This window comes from Hakea prostrata, chromosome 3 (assembly GCF_041222555.1).
Source record: "Hakea prostrata isolate BN-2017 chromosome 3, UWA_Hpros_2, whole genome shotgun sequence".
Taxonomy (NCBI): Eukaryota; Viridiplantae; Streptophyta; class Magnoliopsida; order Proteales; family Proteaceae; genus Hakea; species Hakea prostrata.
Window position 1 is genome coordinate 71,499,797 of NC_142602.1, and position 19,792 is coordinate 71,519,588.

Consider the following 19,792-nt stretch of genomic DNA (forward strand, 5'->3'; position numbering starts at 1 on the left):
AAATCAATTCTTTGAAAATTCAAATCAATTCATGCGGTGGAAATGTGGAATAACGAATTTACAAACATCTGACCCCAAAAAAAAAAAATTTACAAACCAATTATAAAAGTGGTTCAAATTTAAATTTAAATTTATTTTAAAAAAAGAAAAACGTATACATTTCTCTAATTTTAAGTAAAATTACGAAGTCCTCCCTCGGAACCGCGCAGCATGCGCACGTGGACCTTAAGCGTTTGGCGGGTTTGCTGTCTTGAAATTTTGATACTTTTAATTTCTTTTTTTCCAATCTAACCCTTTTTATTTTTTGTTTTTTGAAATGCTGCGCTCGCTTTGGTCTTCTCCAGAAATTGAATCAAACATATCGGATTTGGGGAAAGCTTCGCAGTGTGGGTGTGGAGCTGCTTCATCTTTATTTCGTGGCGGCCGTAGTCACTTTTTCCCTCATTGAAGACGACGTTCGATTAAACGAAACCTTCGACTGTAAGGGCAGAAGAAAATCTAACAAATTTGATTTTCTATGTGGTGGGTGGAAGATGTTATCTTGAATTTGATCTTTTTATATTCTTGATTCTGATCTGTCTTCAGTTGTTCGGAAATTGGCTGAATTTCTAACTATTTTTGGTTTCGCTTCTGGATTCTGTCAGATACTTGAATAATTTATCTATGGCGCCTGCTAAGAAATCCAAAAGTGTCAATAAGCGGTTTTTGAATGTTAACGAAGAGTCTCCTGATAAAAGCGGAAGCAACGGGAACAAATCTAAGCAACGGGTGAGTTTTGGGTTTTGATAACTTCAGTTTCACGAAGATTAATTGCTTTGTAAAGCTAATATTCTGTATGTCCATTTCGATACTTTATCTTCATCGTATAGTCGTATCCCACTGATGTGCTGAGCAATTGTCCATTTACCTGGCTATGGTTGGTATTAGCCAACGTCGCTGTTTTGATCCTTCACTGTAACAATAATCTCATAATCAAAGAAGGATGTAAGAAAATCTCCGACGAATGTTTTGTATAGCTTTAACGGGGAGCATTTTCTGAGTTTTGGAAACAGGTGATTGGGGTGACTCATTGGATAGGGTTGTTCACTTTTTTGCAGATTACCTTTTCTTTCTGGTATATTATTTGCAACTTTTTACCTATAGGGATTGCTATATTTTATGTAAGTCTTCTATTAATCTTTGACGAGTGACACAATCCCTAGCATTTGACATTTGTTCAGGAATATAGTGCCATAATAGAGTGTGGTAAATTTATATTACGCATCCATTTTTCCAGAGTTCCTTACTAATATTTTGATTGCTGGTATACGGGATAAAATAGAAATCTATTATGTAACTGAAATTTAGTGCCTACAACTGTGAATCGACTTATCCCTGTTCTGCTCATGTGTGTTTAGAAAGAGAGGAACTAAAAGGTATTTGAAGATAATTCAATCCTGCGGAATCAAAGATTTATTCAACATTGACAGGCTACTTTTGATGATATATAGCATTGGAAATACTGCTAAAAGCAATGAGGAGGAAGATGCCAATTTTGGAAGAAATCTTTGTGCTTGGATTTCATATGTGTTTGTTTTAGAGTTATGCTTATGAGATAATGCAAAAGTTGTGGTTCCTATCCTTGAGTATACAGTTAGTCAGAATGCCTTTAGCTTATGATGATCTACTCTGGGGCTTCTTGTTATGAACTGATAGAGATCAACTGAACAATGAAGTAGTTGGCCTTGTGAACATAGCATAATGTTGACCACAATATTTTTATGTGCAGAAGAGGAAATTGTCTGACATGTTAGGGTCTCAGTGGAGCAGGGAGGAGCTTGTACGATTTTATGAAGCCTACCGGAAGTATGGGAAAGATTGGAAAAAGGTTGGCTCCATCCTTTGTCATTTTGAATTGGTCCGTTTCAGAATATTGGGCTGCTGGCTGTCCCCCCCCCCCCTCTTTTTCCCTCTGTTTTTTTTTTGGTTTTTTAAAATCTTATATTAGAATTATCTTTGAACAGTTATTCTTAGATATGTTATTCTCCATTTTGGTAAAACTTCCCTGTATCAATTAAAAGAGGGTATTAGATTGTGATAAGTTTACTTATTTGTAGAGCTGGGATCATGTCTTCTCTCATGAAATAGTTATTTCAGATGCTGGAATCTTTTAGTAATCATTGCTGAAATTGGCTTACAGGTTGCTGCTGCAGTACGCCATAGATCTGTGGAAATGATAGAGGCCCTTTACAATTTGAATAGAGTAAGCATGGTTCTTGATGGTTCCCTTTTATGATGAACTAGATTTGAAAAACTTGTAGTTATATCTATTATTTTACATTTTAAAATATAATATCATAATTATGTAATCAATATAATGCGTAATATTCCTTTGCCCCATAATGAGCTATCTTCTTAACCCCTACCGATTTAGGGAATGAATTCTGTGATTCAATGTACCAGAAAAAAGAAGAAGAAAGAATTCTATGACTCAACGTGCATCAGTGGTTCAGTTCTCAGACAATTCATAGATCCTTCAATCTCCTTCTAGAGTCCTTCGAATCTGTACCTATTCTCAGACTCGGACACGGAATCAGTCTGATTTGAATGATTTTTGTGATTTATGCAGACCACAACCGAGTCTCTAATTGAGTTGATTTAGTTGGAATGTGACAAATTTGGTCATGCAATAAATTATATTTAATCTTTTATGTTGTTTCCCCCTTGTTAACCCTTTAGACATTTGTTTAGGGGTTTAAGGAATCCTATTTATGTTTCTTGGCTTCCTAATAGCTAGAATTATGGCCTTTGTAGTTACTTTTTCCTTCACAATCTAATAATAATGTTGTAATAAATGTAGGAGTTATATGATCTTGAGTTAAGCGTGCTGCATTAAATTAGCGAGACTTTAGTTATTTTTGTAACCATGTCCCTTCTTTTTTGGGGTGGCGTGGGGGTGGGAAGGGTTAACCTTCCTATTGTCCAAATTGTTATGAAATCCTACAGTTTACAATATGAATGCTGATTCTGCTTAATATGATTTCATCTGGATTCTTCGATTTGATTCAGCACTAACAACTATGGTCATCAGTAGCTTTATCAAGATTATTGATGCATGTTGTAACACATTTCTGGTTTAATGTTTTTCTTTTAAATTTTATTTTGCTTCTGGTGTTGGATTTGGCTGCAGTCTTTTGCATTGAAAGTTTTACAACAACAAATTAAATTGTCATTTTAGCATTTTAGTCTTTCTATCTGTGAAGTAGTTAATAAAATATAGTATAAGGAATTAGATTTTTGGATTAAATTTTGGTGGTTATTGTTGGCATGGAATACATGAGTTCTTTATGTTGGCATGATTGGTCCTTGACAATGTTAATAAGAATTTCCTTGATTTTTCCATGAAAAGAAAAGTTCTAAGTCACAGTGAGAGGAAAAGTCAGTGGAAGTAAAGAGGATTCTATTTTTACTTTCAGTGTACCAAAACCATGGGTATGTATTACTTGGTAAAATTACTTTCAGCTCTAAGAAAGGAAAGAGATACACTGAACTCTCCTCTATGTACCACAATTCTGTGAATAACAGAACCCTCTCCCTTCTGTTCATCTAGGAAAATGGACCTTGTTGAAAATTGGTACTTAGTTCAGTTATAGAACCTGTATCTCCAAAGTCTCCAAAATGATAAAATGCCCTTCAGCTAAACTAAAACCAGAAATGGGTAAAACAGAATTTGCAAATCTAATTCCATGGCCACATAAGGAATTAAACACTTCTACAAGTCGAGGTGGTTGGCAATTTGGTGTGAATACCAACATTGACTTGTTTTAAGCTCATATTGCTTAAGTGAAAAAGACTTATTTTGCCCCTTCCTGATTGTCGGCCACACTTATTTGCTTTCAACCGTGTGATACATGTTCTGGCGGATAATGGTGCTGACTGTTTTAATATTTTGCCTCCTTGATTTTTTGAGTGTCTCATTGTTTGGAATCTTTGGATGCAAAAGCAAAGTCTGACACCTGAAGTTGGTCCCTGCCACACTGCAGGACTTGAACCTAGTCCTCCATAAACCTTTTTGTAACCCCAAGCTGCACTGAGCACTTGCTACATATGACAGAACACATGAATGTCTTTATAAAACCTACCACAACATCTATAGTTTGGTCCTGCATAAAATTTATAGTTGAAGGAAAAAAATTATGGGTTGTATACGTCCTTTGGTGTTTTGTTTGTGTGTTTTCTTAAAGCTTGGACTATGTGCTTTGCTTTCAGGCATACTTGTCACTTCCAGAAGGAGCAGCATCTGTGGTTGGACTGATTGCAATGATGACTGATCACTATAATGTTCTGGTGAGTAGTGATTGGATCCCATTGAAAGACTTCCATACTTCATTGTGATTCAGATTCTCAGAATTGTTTATGACATGCTTATCATGGGTGCAATCTTGATGCAGAGTAACCTTCTTAAATCTGAACTACTTGATATATGTATACATGAAGACCCAAGTCTAGAAGATCAAACCAATATTAGTGGATATTTTAGTTTTTTTTCCTCCCTGAATTAAGATGTAATAATAATTCTGGGAAATTGAAAAGGAACCTTCAGTGTTTTTATTATATTCCATTACAAGCGGTAATTTATGTTCTTTTAATAAAAGGGATAATTGCTGGATGCCTCCCTGTACTATAGCTTGATACTACATTATGCACTGTATTTTGTGAAATTACTAATCCAACCTTAGACTTTGCCTAACATTATTGATGCCCCAATGCCATTAACACCTTTGGAAGTGAGGGGGCTCGGAGGGCAATGGTAATTTGATAAAGAGCAGAGCTTGATCAGTGATTAAGCTATAGCCGCCCGGGGGGGTATCGGTAAATATCCCTTTAATAAAATTAACAAATGTGTAGAGCAGGGGAACCTGAAGCATTGGTGATCATTGCTGTTGTGTTTTTCTTAGCATTAGCCCAACCTGTAACCATGGACCCAGTGTATGCTCTCTCCGTTTGCACATTGTGGGGTTGGTACTGTATGGCTGTGATGCACCTAGAGATAGAGTAGAGACTAGAGTATCTACTTGCATGCTATTGCAGAAATTTTGTAGTACATTTGCGGTTAATTTGCAAATGTGCATTTCACCTAGTTAGCATATACATGTTAGAAACTTGTATCCCAAAATTCATCAGTTGATGGAGCTACCCCAAGACAGTGACTTGGATTTGACTCATTCTAATGGAGCTTATGCTTACGTTCTCTTCCAGTTTGCAGTTCAGGAGTGCTTTTACCCATAAAGTACTGCATCTGGGAATATTAATAGGTGCAGAATTTATGCCTTAAATGTAGTGCTAGAATTGGAGGGTGATCACTGTTCCACTATCTCCTTATATTCTACTAAAAGCAAAATTGTAAAGATCTTGCTTTTTTTTTTTTTTTATGGGTTTTGGCTATGAATCAACTGCATATCATTCCACCCAAAAAAAAAGAAAACTGCATATCACAATTTTACCCGTTTTTGGTCACATTGGGTTAGTTGTTTAAGTGCTTTATATGTTGATAGGACTTCCTTGTGTGCATGGTAGAAGATCTCGCTCAAGAGCGAGCTCTCGCCTCCTTGAAAAACCGAGATCTCGACCATCTTGGTTGAGATATAAAATTTTTTGGCGTCAACTTGGTGGATTTTAGGATCCCAATTGGGTTGAAACTTGGTATTTAGCCTATTTAAGGCCTTTTGAACACATTGGTAGCCTTGGATTTGTTAGAAAACAACCATTTGTATGATTTCTAAGTCTACCCATAGTGTGAAACTGAAATGTTGTAGGATTAGAGAATGCAAGGTTATCAAATGCATATAATGAAAAGCAAGTGTATCAAATGCATCAAGCAACCTTAATGTTATCAAAATTCCATCCATATGAATATCGCAATCTCAATTTTCAAGAATAGGATAATAAAATTATACAACCATTAGAAGTTCTATATAAGTCATTAAATCATAAGTTTATAAGACAAGTAGAGAATGATTGATCTTCCTTCGATGTTGTAGATGTGCTAAGAGTAGTTGCAAGTGAAAATTAAGCCGAAATCCACAAAAAAAGGCAAAAATTGAGAGTTCTAGCGAGATCCAGGGCGAGATAAGACGAGATCTCGAGTTAGATATCCCAACTCTCTGCTCTCGACCTCCATCTAGTCTCGTCTATGTGAAAAAACGAGATATCTCGGTGAGATCGAGATCTCGCAAGTCTCCCACCATGTTGTGTGCATGTGTATGTTGCTTTGCAGCCAACCCTTCATAGGTTTCATCTGTTCTAGTTTAGACTTCTACAACACTCCTTATTTTCTTGTGTCTCAATTTTCTGCTTTCCCCTCCTTTTTTTGTTTTATTGTATGTGGCTCTTCAATAGGCTTTTATCACTATATTTTCTGAAACGACAATGGTTAAATCACTCAGGTTCATTTGTAATATTTGCTTACCAGAATGTTGGTTTTAACTTTTAAGGGAATGTGATGTTGATATAAAACTAATCTGATGTTTTGTATTGTCCCAATGCTTTTCTGATTGAATCATTTATATATTTGACTGCTCTATTGGCTGTTGCATTATAGCATTATCTAAAGTTATTGGATCATGAATGGCAGGGAGCGAGTGATAGTGATCGAGAAAGTAATGATGCATCAGTGATATCTCGAAAACCTCAAAAACGTGCTCGAGGAAAATTTCAACTAAATGTCTCAAAGCCGGATGGAAATTTCCCAGATTTGTTGCATTCCCAGTCTTTGTCATCAAGTTATGGGTGCTTATCGTTGTTGAAGAAGCGGCGCTCTGGTGGTAAAACCAATTTTCTTTGTTTAGCATTTGATTTGGGACGATCTTTTCTTTTGTGATTATCCTTATGTTTTTATGCATTTTGCTTCAAAGTCTACGCGAACCCTGCAGGGGTGCACATTTTTATTTTACTTTTTTTAGCTTTAGAATTTTATATTAATAAGAAAATTCAAGTGAGATACTTGCTGTACGTAAAAACCAAGTATTCATAATCAAATTTCTATTAATTCTGTACTCTCTATTACATCCATGATTGGGTTCATATAAAGGCTGTATGGTAGGTCCTGTAAGAACTTACCCACCCCAAGAAAAAAGTTCTTAAAATAACTCTTGAATGGAAAACCAAGAGAGCCAATAGAAATAACTCCTGCTAATTTTAGAACTAACTTGCTAGAACTTAGAACCTAATTTGACTTAAATTAACCTCTCATAATCCACCATGCATGGATGTTAAAACCAATGGATTTTTGAATACAAGATAAACCTGACTTAAATTGGACCAAAATTGAAAACAACTTGAATCAATGAGCTGGTCTACCAAAATGAATTAAAACACCTAAACTAGGAGTAGGTATGGGAATTATCGTACTTAACCCATGTATATGCATGTTTTATGGCCATGAAGTTGGCAATCACATCGTAGAACCAATGAATAAAGGCGCATCCCATACATGTAACGACCCAAGGTAATTTTTTTTTTGGGTGAGAAAAGAAGACCTCTATGCTGCCAGATCTGCATCAGGGAGGAACTAGCTAATATTATTTTAGTTTCTGTTACTCCATTCTGTTTGTATTCTTCTTTTCTTTCTTAATACATATTGCCTTTTAGAGAGAAGGAAAAAATAAAACCTTGCTCACTGAGATTGACACCATAAAATCTAAATACCAATCTTGGATTTGTTTCATTCTGAAGGACTTTTGAGTATCCAAAGGAAAGTAGATGCCAAGTAAGATGAGCTTTATGGGTAAGGTGCATATACAAGCAAAGGATTGAAGATATATTTTTGTAGTTTCCTGTGATTTAGCTGCAGACTGCTAGACCACATTGGAGGAAATTATGGTATAGCATGTGTCTTTAGTCTTTAGCAATTATAGCTCCTCCTGCCAGGGAAAAACATTCTCTTAAACTGTTCAAAGTGTTATTGGCTTTTTTAAAGATAAAGCTAAAGTAGAAAAAGTTACGAACGGAAGGGGACTGTGATGATATTGGAATAAGTTAATTAGCGTTCTAAACACTAAGGAACACTAGATGTACGTTAGGCGCCTATTCTATTGGCTCCAGTTTAACTATCATTAGTGTTCTAATCATAATATGTTCAAGGCCCTAACAAAAGCAGTCCTGTCTCACTTTCTTACAGCTAGTGTGTTCTCCATCTTGTCTGGTGATATGTTCCAAACCGGGGAGCATCTGTGACCGGTCCTATTTGGTATCCCAATATAACCAAATGTAACTTGCATAGGTCTAAATGAGTAAATGTGATACAACTAGCTCCATTTTAAAGCACGTCCTGGCTAACATTTCCATGGTTGTCAAGGCGACAAGGCAAGGTGAGGCGACGCGATAGAGGGCAATGAAAATTAAGGCAACACCAGGTTGACTTGGCCCAAAAATGGGCCTTGGGTGGCCGCCTAGGCAGACGCTTTGACAACCATGAACATTACTACCCTTACAAAATTATTTTTGGATACTTATGTCACTATGTGGTAAGCCCTTAAAAAAGAAAATGCTAGTAAATGGGTAATTACTGCTCTAAAGAATGGTGGATTGTGTTGTTTATGTAAATTATATACATGGGGAAAATGAATATCATAATGTAGTTTCTTCTTACCCTTTTAAAGGCACTGAGAAAATTGTGCACTAGATTTTGAAAATTTTCTTATTGCAAGTTCAGCATTATTCTTGTTCTTTATTAGAAAGTGAATGAACTGTGCCTTCTGCTCTTGTCATATATTGGTGATTGATGGAGTGATTTTTATTTCTCTTTGCCTTCTGCTCTTGTCATATATTGGTGATTGATGGAATGATTTTTATTTCTCTATCCTCTAAAATGAACTATTAGTGCTCAAGCTTAATTGTCATGTGTCGCTCTTAAATCTTTTGTAGGTAGCCAACCTCGTGCTAAGGGAAAAAGGACCCCCCGCTTCCCTGTTTCATTTACATACAATAGAGATGACAGAGAAAAGTTTCTATCACCAAATAAATCTGGTCTGAGATCATATCTAGATGCCAATGACGATGATGTTGCCCATGATGTAGCATTGGCTCTAGCCGAGGCTTCACAAAGAGGCAGCTCTCCTCAAGTCTCTCAAACACCAAACAGAAGAACAGGGCGTATCAGATCAGCTATACAGAATGGTGGAAGAATGGTAATTGTTTGTTTCTTCAGCTATTGATTGTGCTTTCTACAAACGTTCCCCCCCCCCCCTGCACACACACAAAAGAAAAAAAGAAGAAAAAAACAAAAAACTAAATGATCTATAACTTGTATGGGTTATAGCATGCTGAATCAGAGAGGGCCAGTGCAAAGCTTCTTGGTCCTGCAACTGCAGCTGATGAAGATTGTCTGGAAGGAAGTCTTGGAAGTAGGGAAGCAGAAAATGGAGAATTTGTCCGAGATGCTAATTACCTGATGGATGCTGAAGGTGCTGGTATGGTAGACATTCCACGCAAAGGGAAAAAGTCTCACAGAAAGAAGTCAAAAGTTGAAGAAATCGATAACAGCCATTTTGATGATGTTAGGGAGGCATGCAGCGGTACTGAAGAAGGGCTTAGTTTAGGTAATGCTAAAGGGAAAAATGAAACTGAAGTGACAAATGCAAAAATAGAGCGGTCTTCTTCTTCTCAAGGTCCTAGGAAGAGAAGCAGGCAACTCTTCTTTGGAGGTATGTCTGCTATCCATTCGAGTCTTGAGTTTCCTCCATCTTTTTTGTGTGAAGCTCGTAGAACTAAGCAGGAAAACTATAAATGAATCTTTGGATAATAAGATTAAGAGGATTGGACAAGATTGATACAATATAATGGCAACAATAGTTGGTGACTTTTTAACTATATTATTCTCTTCCTTTTATGAATTAGAGTAGATCTTTCTTCAACCCCCCTCCCGAGTGTGCGCGTGTGCTAAAAGCGTTGCTCTAGTGACTTTCTGTCATCATCCAATTTTCTTGGTGCATAAAAGTTGTGGTTTGCTGATGGTATATTAAAACTAACGATGTCATTGTTGGGAAATGAGGTGATCCAGTAACGGATTCTGTTTCTCTCCACTCCCCTTTCTATGCTATTGTCCACCTTCTTTATTGGTACAATGAGTGCTTCTGTTTGTAACGATATTATTTTGTCTCCCTTGAGTTACTGTTGTTGAAGATATTCTGGTTAGCAGTTTGAATGACTGAAGATTTTCTTGAGGAAGAGAAGAAATCACACAAGAAGATGGGGGGTGCTTTTTTTTTTTTGGGGGGGGGGGGGGGGGGGGATGGTCACCCAGCCATGCTATGCCATTTTTCACTGGTAGCAATAATCAAAGCTCAAAATTCAACTCGTCAATTTTTTATAAAATACTCAAGTATAGACTCCTATATTAAGAAGGATAGGCCTAACCCAATCCTAAACCTATTAAGTTAACCTACACTAACAAGAAAAGTGAAATAATAAAGAAAATAGAATCAAAACAGGCCAGCTAAACTAATGAAATAAGTTCGGCTTTTCTTACCTTCTACCCAATTTTTGGCCCATCAAATTGCTTAATGATGGCATTGTAAACCCATGGAATCAAAGACCTAATATATTTACGATCCATTCACATACCACTCCTAAGGAAAGAAGCCCAATTTGGTGATGAATTCGCATCACCAACCTCTCTCCGTATCTTGTTGAAGTGAAGGGGGGGGGCAAAGTGTTGAGTTTTTGGATGGGAGAGATGCAGATTGGACCGAAGAGTGAGGGTTGGAGATATATCAACAAGTGGAGAATTTACACACAAAAAGAAAGAAGATAAAAGAAAATAATTTATTTAATTAAAATTATATACGAACATACTTCAGGTGTCTGTGATTCGAATGATTACACCGTTTGCCAGGGCACCAATTTTCGAACATATATATGGAGAATTTTGATGCCCAAAGTAAAAGAAGCTTGAAGGAGGATGAAAGTAGGCAAGGAACAAGGTCCCAACGAATTCCCAATAGAAGTATGGAAGAACGTTAGGAACTTAATGCCTAGCTTGGCTAGCGAAGTTGTTTAATAAGATTATGAGCACAAGGAAAGTGCCAAATGTATGAAGGAGAAGCATTGTGGTTCCAATTTACAAAAATAAAATAGATATTTAAAGTTGTAATAACTATAGAGGCATCAAGCTAATGTGTTATATTATGAAATTATGGGAGAGTAATTGAAGCCCTTTTGAGGCAAGTAACCATAATTATGGAGAACCAATTTGGCTTTATGTCAAGAAGATCTACAATGGAAGCTATTTACCTTATTAGGAGACTTATAAAAAGGTATAAAGAATGTATGAAAGATCTTTATATAATCTTTATTAACCTAGAAAAAGCTTATAATAGAGTTTCTAGAGTAATAATTTGGCAAGTTTTAGAGAAACAAAATGTTAGAAGTAAATATGTGGACATAGTTAATCATATTTGATTCAATGATAAGTGTAAGAATGGTGGGGGGGGATAAGGTGGTGAATTCCCAATTACAGTTTTGGAGTATATCAAGGATCAACTTTAAGCCTATATTTATTTGCACTTATAATGGATGAATTAACCAAAGACATTCAAGATGAGATTCCTTGGTGTGTGCTTTTTGCTGATGATGTTGTTGATAGATGAGACATAGGTAGGGATTAATACCAAGTTAGAATCATGGAGAGTAACTTTGGAATTAACAGACTTTTAAACTAAGTAAGACGAAAATGGAATATCTAGTTGGTGACTTTGGTCATGATTGGGCGGATGATGAGGTGGTGAAACTTGATGAGAAGGAGATTCTTCAGAGTGAGTATTTTAGGTACCTTGGCTCAATCATAAATGAAAAATGTGATATAGAGGATGATGTTTCCTAGAATTAAAATATGGTGGATGAAGGAGAGGTGCGTCCAGAGTCTTGTGTGATCAATTTAATACTTTAAAGCTCAAAGGAAAATTTTATAGGACCGTCGTATGACCAACAATGATGTATGATGTAGAGTGTTGGGTTGTTAAGAACCATCATATAGATAAACTCTGTGTAGCTGAAATGAGGATACTAAGATGGATGAGTGGCAAAACTAGGAAGGATAAAATAATGAACGCCCCTAGAAGGAGAAGTTATTTAATCCAATTTGAAGGAATTAGAAGAACTAGGGGCAGACCTAAGATAACCATAAGAGAAGTGGTGAGAAAGGATATGCATAGCTTAGGCGTTGTATTTAGTATGGCCTTAAACAGATCTGCTTGGAAGGCAAGAATCCGTGTAGCCCACTCCATTTAGTTGGGACAAGGCTTCTTCTTGTTGTAAAATTATATGGTAACCCGTCTCTCAGCAGGATGGATTGGTTTTTGGACAAGAGAGGCAGATACGGGTTTGTCAAGAGATGACTATGCTGAGAAGCTGCCAGAGGTAGAAGATAAGTGGAGTTGGATGGTAGGCGTCATATTTCTGGCAATACTCAGCCTCATTCTCAGCCTAGGCTTGGGTCTCTTGATGAGTTTGGGTGACAATGAGGCCAAAGATGTGTTCACAGGCACAAGAAACACAAATGCTAACATCACTGCCAACTCTATTACTCGTATTTATTTTGCCTCTTCTTCCCTTCCCCCTTTTCTGAGTCAACGAACGGAAAAATCTGAAATCCAGGCTCTGGGCTGGCCCCCTGTTTCATTCTGTTCTCAGATTTGCCTGCTATGGGGAATATTAGAGAGGAAGAAAGGAGATTGATTCTGTGAGAACAGTGTCACCATACTAGCAATTGATCTTGACAAGGTATGGAGCTCAAAGTTGATCCTTCCAGCCTCTATGGTCTTGACTTCCTTTGATGTTGAGGCTGCTGCTATTATGTTACCTTTGATGGAGCTGACTGCTCACTGCCATGAGGGGCACTGGAAGTTTGTTGCTTTCTTTGTCAATGTATCTCCTATCTTAATCTTTGACATTCTGAACTAGCGGAAGCTGGCTGGTTTTGGATCTGGTAAGTTCTGGCGAGATAATATTTTGACAGCAACAGGAAAAAGTTATGATACTGAGGTGATATGAAATTTGAAATACTGAATCCCCTATCCAGTTGGAACTTGGAAGACCATGAAATCCTGGAAAAACTCCGTTTTGTTATTTTCCCCTTTTCTTGACTAATAAACGCAGCCCAAGCGACAAAGGAACTGGGAAAAATATAAAACAAATGCCTAGTAGTCAATCTAGTGTACGAAGGGATATGACTTTGAGAAATTTTGAATCCACACAGCGGTAGGACATTGCACTTGGTTGATGTTTAAATTTGTTCTACCTGTACAAGCTTGTAGGTGCTTGTTGTCGTGGAAAATATAAGTAATTGTCAACAACAAGTGTATTTCTGATTCAATGCCCAGTGCAGTTTTATAATCTTCACAAACTTCAACGTTTTTAGTCCACTGAAAGGCAATAGAAGAATAGGCGCATAAAACCCAAATACCCTAAGCATACTAGTAATCTTTTTGTCTGTTGTCATGACACTGTTCCAGGTATTCTAGGTAACCTTTCCTTTTCATTACTTAAAAGTTACTTATAATCAGATTAGATTGATCCTACCTAATGGAAAAATCCTGATTGCAGAAAGAATATTAGAAAGTGCTACTTAAATTTGATTTCTTATTTCTTCCCTTCTAATCCAGGGTTATCCTTCATCACTCCTAGCTCTAAAAATATTTTGCTCTCGGTAGCCATGTTGACCTTTCATATGATCCATGCATCTTGCTTACATCTTGTAGTTTTGCAGTATTCTTTATTTGAAAATTAATGGCATGCTTATGATGAAAGGCTTTAGTAGCACCCTTGTTGGCTCTCGCGTTAATCCCAAATGTGTCCTCTCGTTGCATATCTTTTAGTGGTTTTTCTAGTAATTCTTTCTCTCTCGGATTGTTGAATGTTGCCCACTTCAACTTTTCCTGTTTTCTCTGTTTGTAGATGAAAGCTCTGCTTTAGATGCCCTGCAAACTTTGGCAGATTTGTCTTTAATGATGCCATCATCTGCTGTTGAGTCTGGTAAGCAATTTTTTTTTAATCTAAACTTTGAAGAGCATAAAATTTTTCTGTCATGATGCAATCATCAGCTGTAGAATCTGGTAACAATTTTATGCATTTTTTTTAATCTAAACTATCTAGAAAATAAAGAACTGTCTTAGATATGCAATGGTTAGGATTCAACAGAATGAAGTCTGCATTGGACTTTTCTATGTTTTTGAATGCTGAATTTGTTCTGCTCTGTTATCTCTGTCTTAAAATGCATGTTTCTATGATACCCTCTCAATCAAAATTTCAAGGAGGAATCATTACAATGGTGAAAAACATGTACTAGTAAATATGAGATCATGAGGCATCTTATTCTGGATGAGGGTAAATCATCTAAAATGTGGAAAAACAGAAAAGAATGGCCAAACTCAAAATAAACACAGATCTAACTTGTTTTTCTTGTATTGGCTTGTCAGAGTCATCTGTGCAGTTTAAGGAAGGGAAGAGAAATTTGGACGTTATTAATAAGGTTAGTGCAGCTGAAGCGATGTCTGTGAACCAGAAACGAGAGAAAGATAAAACTACAGCCGCTAAGGAGAGAGGGCATCAATCAATGGTGGGTGTTGAAGTTTTTACCCAAAAAGGTGCGAAGCTTGGAAAGGAGTCAGGTTTCAATGTTAGTGCTCTTTCTGAAGCAAAGCAACCTGCTTTACAATCTAGCCCTAATATGAGGAAAAGGAAATGCAAGTCAGTGGCGGCAAAAGTAAGATTTGGGGTTGGGTGGCCTTTGGCCTTTCTTGGGTGCATGACTTTACTTTAATCTTGTTATTTTTTCTTCATTCCTCTTGAATTTATTTCATTTCCCATGTTAATGGTAGGAAAGGAGAAACCAACCCCCCCCCCCCAAAAAAAAAAAAAAAGGAAGGAAAAAAAGGGAAAAAAAAAAAGAGGGAGGAAAAACCTAGACCCTTATTAAAAGGATAAAGAGGATAATGATGGCTTGGGTTTAACTTTCACATTCTAGACTAGATACATATTTCATTTCTCCTAGGGCATTTATACATTTTTAATGTTCTTGCTCACAATGGGATTATCATTATGACTTACTCTAGTTTGTTTATCAGCTGCAAAGTCCAAAAGTTGAAGTTCGTGGCGATCCTTCTGTTAGTGAACATCAGAAGACTGAGGTATCAAGATCAAGCAGTTTGAAATTTCATTTTACTACAGATGTCTAGACGTTTCCTGTTTGAAATTATGGTCTGATAATTTTTGCTTTGTTTTGGTAAATGATGGTTTTATTCCAAAGTTTGAGAACTTGATCTTGATGGCCATCTCAGTGGGCCAAAAACTGAGATCCGAGATCTCATTGGGACAGAGGAAAAAGTTCCTCCCGTCTTGACCCAACATGGTGGCCCATCTGGATGGGTTTGGGGCTGGAAATTGGTAGCCAGCCTATTTTTGGTATTCTAAACATGGTGGTGGCTTTAGATTTACGAGAAAACAATTGTACATGTAAATTCCAATTCGACCCTAAGTTTGAAGCCTTGTTGCGCTGAAGAGATGCGGACTAATAAAGCATAAGTACATAACCATGACTTAATATATATAAATGCATTAAGCTTTAAACTCAAACAACTATGATATATTGTACATCAAACATGTTCAAATGACAAGATCGGTGTAGTTATAAGTTTCACCACGAAGTATAAGACTAGAAACAGTAAGGCAATAAGCTTCTTTAACATATATTTAATCAACATCCATAGAACAAGTGCAGAACATAGTTTTTGAGAGAATCAAATTTGGGATGAAGTCTCACCTTTTTTGGAGATTTGCTTGACAACCCCTTCAATCTTGCTGTTGATGCTATAACGAGGGTTATTGATGAAGACTAGGAGTTGATTCGACCAAACTCCGGCAAAAGGAGCAAAACCAGCAAGGCAGCCGGGGGGGGGGAGTCAGAATCGAGTCAAGATATTCCGACTTGATTGAAATTTGGTGTTTTTAGAACATGGATCGGACCAATGTCTCAGTTATATTTTGAAGATCTAGAGTTTCACTTCCCATTTCGTGTTGGCTTTTGAAAAAATGAGGTATCTCGTGAGATCTCAAGCCATGCTTTACTCTATGTTCTATACCACGATCTGCTGGGACTATAAAATAGTCAATGTTGTTCACATTGGTGTCTTGATACCTAGTCAACTAGGCTATCTTTATGGGTATGCTTTTCACAGGGCTTCATGCTCCTAGACCACTCTTATTTTGGAAAAATGTGCACTTGGTAATGATGTGGATAAAGGGCAGGATTTATGCCCACATCTGCTTTTGACATGCTTAACAGTTACAAACTTTTGAGGAATTTATCGATCACGAGAGATCTACATCCAAGTCTGTTAGTTTGCTTTCCTCTTGTGCTCTATACAGATTTTCAAAAATATTTGCAAGAGATAGTTGTGTTTTTAATAGTTGTTCATTATCAAAACTGCAGAAGAGTTGGGAGAGAGATGTGGTAGATCACCAGCTTGCACAGAAGGGTATTTAACTGGCTAGGGATGAAATCCTTGAAGAAAACTTGACTCAACTGTCTTCAAAAAGATTGTATGAATGGAAATTGGAATCCAACTTCTCTTTTGATAGAATGTGTATCCAGCTTAATGTGCTTCATATGGTCGGGATTATGAGAGATACTTCTAGCAGCTATTGTCACAAAAGAGCTGCAGCCCATTATGTCAAATCCCAACTTCTGAATCAACTGCCTAGGTTCACACACTTCATGAACCATGGCGCCAAATTATGCAACGGTTTTGATGGTTAGATGCAAAGTACTTAAACATTTTTTTTGGGGGGTAAAAGTAATTGAGCAATTACATAATTGAAAATTTAAGGAAGATTAAGGCCATTTAGGGTTTATCATGGTTGGATTAGGCAAGAAGGTGGATAAACTGTAGGCTATGATGTAGGGTTGCTTTAGGTTGAATTTGAATGGATGCTAGATGGTGGTACTAGGATGGATAGTGAGGTGGTGATACTTGATGAGAAGAGCCTACAAAGTTATTATTTTAGGTATGTTGGTGATGTAACCTGTTTTGAGTTGTGCAATTATCTCCTAAAAATTAGTGTTACCCCAGAATCTTCTTTTTTGTGAACCAGCAAACAAAGGTCTAATATGGAAAAGCTCGAGGGAAAACTAGGGTTTAACAATAAGTAAGATGGGATAGATTTTGGATTGGTTTGGTTTTGGGCAAAATAGGGTTTTAACAATTTAATACGGATGATGGATTGGAAAAAAGATTTGGTTAAGGTTTGGTTAATGAAATCTAAGTGGGTTGGTAAGTTTATATCTTGGTTATGAAAATATTAGGGTGATTTAAAAATATCAGTATGGGATGGTTTTGGGAGTGTTTTAACAAAGTCAATATGGGATGGTTTGGGGTACCTTGACTTACCCTAGAACGATCTGGGAAGCCTGCGGTTAAGTTTAGGGAGGGCTAGGGATGAGTTGGGCAAAAGATATTGGCTGTTATAAGGTTTATTGAGGGTCCTAGGGATCTTGAACTCTAATCTCTCTTTTCTTTCTTTCTTGTTCTGAAATTCCAGAACTGCTGCCAGATCCAGAAAGAGGAAAAATAGGGTTAGAGACAAAGGGGGCTGGGGTGGGTGCTGCAGGCGGAGGGGTGGGGGGTTAGTTCTTGGTGATACCGTGGGGTAGGGGAAGGGGTTGTGGTTGCTGTACTTACTTGGACTAGTTTATAAAGCTGTTGTAGTTGCTGAATTTCTGCTGGAAGATGGAAGAACTTGCCGGAATTTAGAGAAGAAGACCTTCAACAACCGTCGTGGCCCTCCCAAGAAAGCCACGACTTGATTTCCCTCAAGATTTTGATTTTTCTTATTCAATTCTACTTTCTTTACAATTAGGTAAGGTGGGCTATATATTGCCATAAAATTGAAGGGAAAAGACGTACTCAATCTTGGAAGCCTAACTTGACTCAACTAGGGAATCCTTTATAGACTAGGATCTCCTTTACAACTCAATAAATAAAAACCACAAATAAATGAAAGCAACTTACAAAATGACAACTGATTATCTAAAAGAAATCTTAATTTAAAATAGATTCCAATTGGGACTCTAATTTTAACTAGGTTCCTGATTACTAATTCAATTAAAAAAATTTAAAAAATAAGAAAATATAATTACATATGGACTCACAATAACTTAAGCAAAATTTACTAGACTAATTTAATAATCAAAAGATGTGGGAAAATGACCAAATTATTCCTTGTAGGGTTCAGCCAGCCCACGTGGTGCGCCAATGGGCTTAGTTCTTGGGCCCCATTGGTTGGTTTAAGTGGGGGGGGGGGAGTGGGGATAGGCCTGCTTACATCACTTGCCCTAGTCATAAACAAAGAAGGTGATATAAAGGATGATGTTTGCCACAAAAATAAATTAGGATGGATAAGTGGAGAGGTGTATTTGGGACTTTGTGTGTTTTCAACATATTCCTTAAAAACTTAGAACGAAAATTTTATATGTTCATCCTACAACTGGCTATGATGTATGGTGCTTAGTGTTGGCAAATTAAGAAGCATCATGTAGATAAAGTCGATGTAGCAGACTGAGGATATTGAGATGGATCGATGGCAAAACTAGGAAAGATAAAGTAAGGAATGATCATATTAGACCTATACACATGATAGTCTATGAGAAAGTCGTTTGAGCCTTTGAGGTGGCACGACCATGTTCATTAAGGCCTTTAAATGCTCCTGCATGGAGGAGTTATTTGATCCAAATTGAAGGAACAAAAAGAGCTAGAGTAGCCCAAAATAACCTTAGGAGAAGTGGTGAGGAAAGACATGCATGACTTAGGCCTTGCTTCTAGTATGACCTTAAATAGAGCTGATTGGGAAGCAAGGATCTATGTAGCCAACCCCATTTAGTTGGGTTGATGCTGGGTTGGTGCTGGAAAGTGCACCCACTCGGTGAGATCTCAGTTCAACTATGTTATTGGGATTACTGAGTTGGCGTTCGAAACTGAGTTCTCAAACCAAATAGGATACTTTTCAACCAACAGCAATTGATCAATACTTGACAAGACTGTAAAGATGAGATGGATAAGTATACTAGATGATAGGAGTAACTTTGGGGCAGTAAAGAATTGAGTTATTCTCTTCATCTTTTTAATATCATCTACTGAGTCCCTAGGGACCTTAAAGAATACTTTGATTCACATGGGCCTGTCCATGTTTCAGTAAACATGTTCGTGGAACTTACGAAGTCAACCTATAAAGTTATTCTATGGAGTGGGGGGTTGAAGGGTTTGAGTCTCACTAATAGCACATTGTTGTGTTAATCTTAACTACTGTTTCTTTCTTCTTTTTTTTTTTTGTGCCGGGGGGGGGTTATCCTATATAAAGAGGCAAGGACATGTTTATTTGTTGTTTTGTGGCTATATCAACGTCTGATGAGATGCTACCTGATATATCATGTACTCATTATTGCTGGATTAATCATGCACTTTTTTTTTTTTTTAAAAAAAAAAAAAAAAAAAAAAAAGGGAGAGGGGCCCCGAGAACTTCCTTGCCCCCTTCTTTCCCTTTTTTGGGGGGGGGCGGGGGGGGGGGGGGGGGTTTTTTATTGTATGTGATGTATGGTTTACTTAAATGTTTATTTTCCTTCTAAATAGAAAACAAAAAGAAAAAGGGGTGGGGTAGGGTGGTGGACTGGGGAATTGCATGAAATGCATAAAGGGCGTACCCAGTGCCGAAGCTCCCACACTGTGGGGTCTGGGGAAGGGACTTTCTAGGCAGCCTTACCCCT

General features: G+C 37.2%; 1 protein-coding gene across 3 annotated transcripts in view; it reads left to right on the top strand.

Annotated features, from left to right (window-relative positions):
* Positions 1–320: 320 nt before the first annotated feature.
* The window catches only part of ALY3 (DNA binding protein), a 33,730-nt gene continuing 14,258 nt past the window's right edge, over positions 321–19,792 (top strand). For 2 of the 3 annotated variants that reach the window (XR_016172492.1, XM_089150851.1), the window contains exons 1-11: positions 321–522; positions 645–768; positions 1,769–1,867; positions 2,180–2,242; positions 4,249–4,326; positions 6,614–6,803; positions 8,905–9,167; positions 9,299–9,683; positions 13,933–14,010; positions 14,454–14,740; positions 15,090–15,164. Coding sequence is in view for 2 of the 3 variants with exons in the window: in XM_089150851.1 (XP_089006977.1) it covers positions 664–768; positions 1,769–1,867; positions 2,180–2,242; positions 4,249–4,326; positions 6,614–6,803; positions 8,905–9,167; positions 9,299–9,683; positions 13,933–14,010; positions 14,454–14,740; positions 15,090–15,164 (1,623 nt within the window). In the remaining variant the exon portion in view is untranslated. The remainder of the gene's footprint in view (positions 523–644; positions 769–1,768; positions 1,868–2,179; positions 2,243–4,248; positions 4,327–6,613; positions 6,804–8,904; positions 9,168–9,298; positions 9,684–13,932; positions 14,011–14,453; positions 14,741–15,089; positions 15,165–19,792) is intronic. The other variant, XM_089150852.1, reaches the window with a different exon arrangement.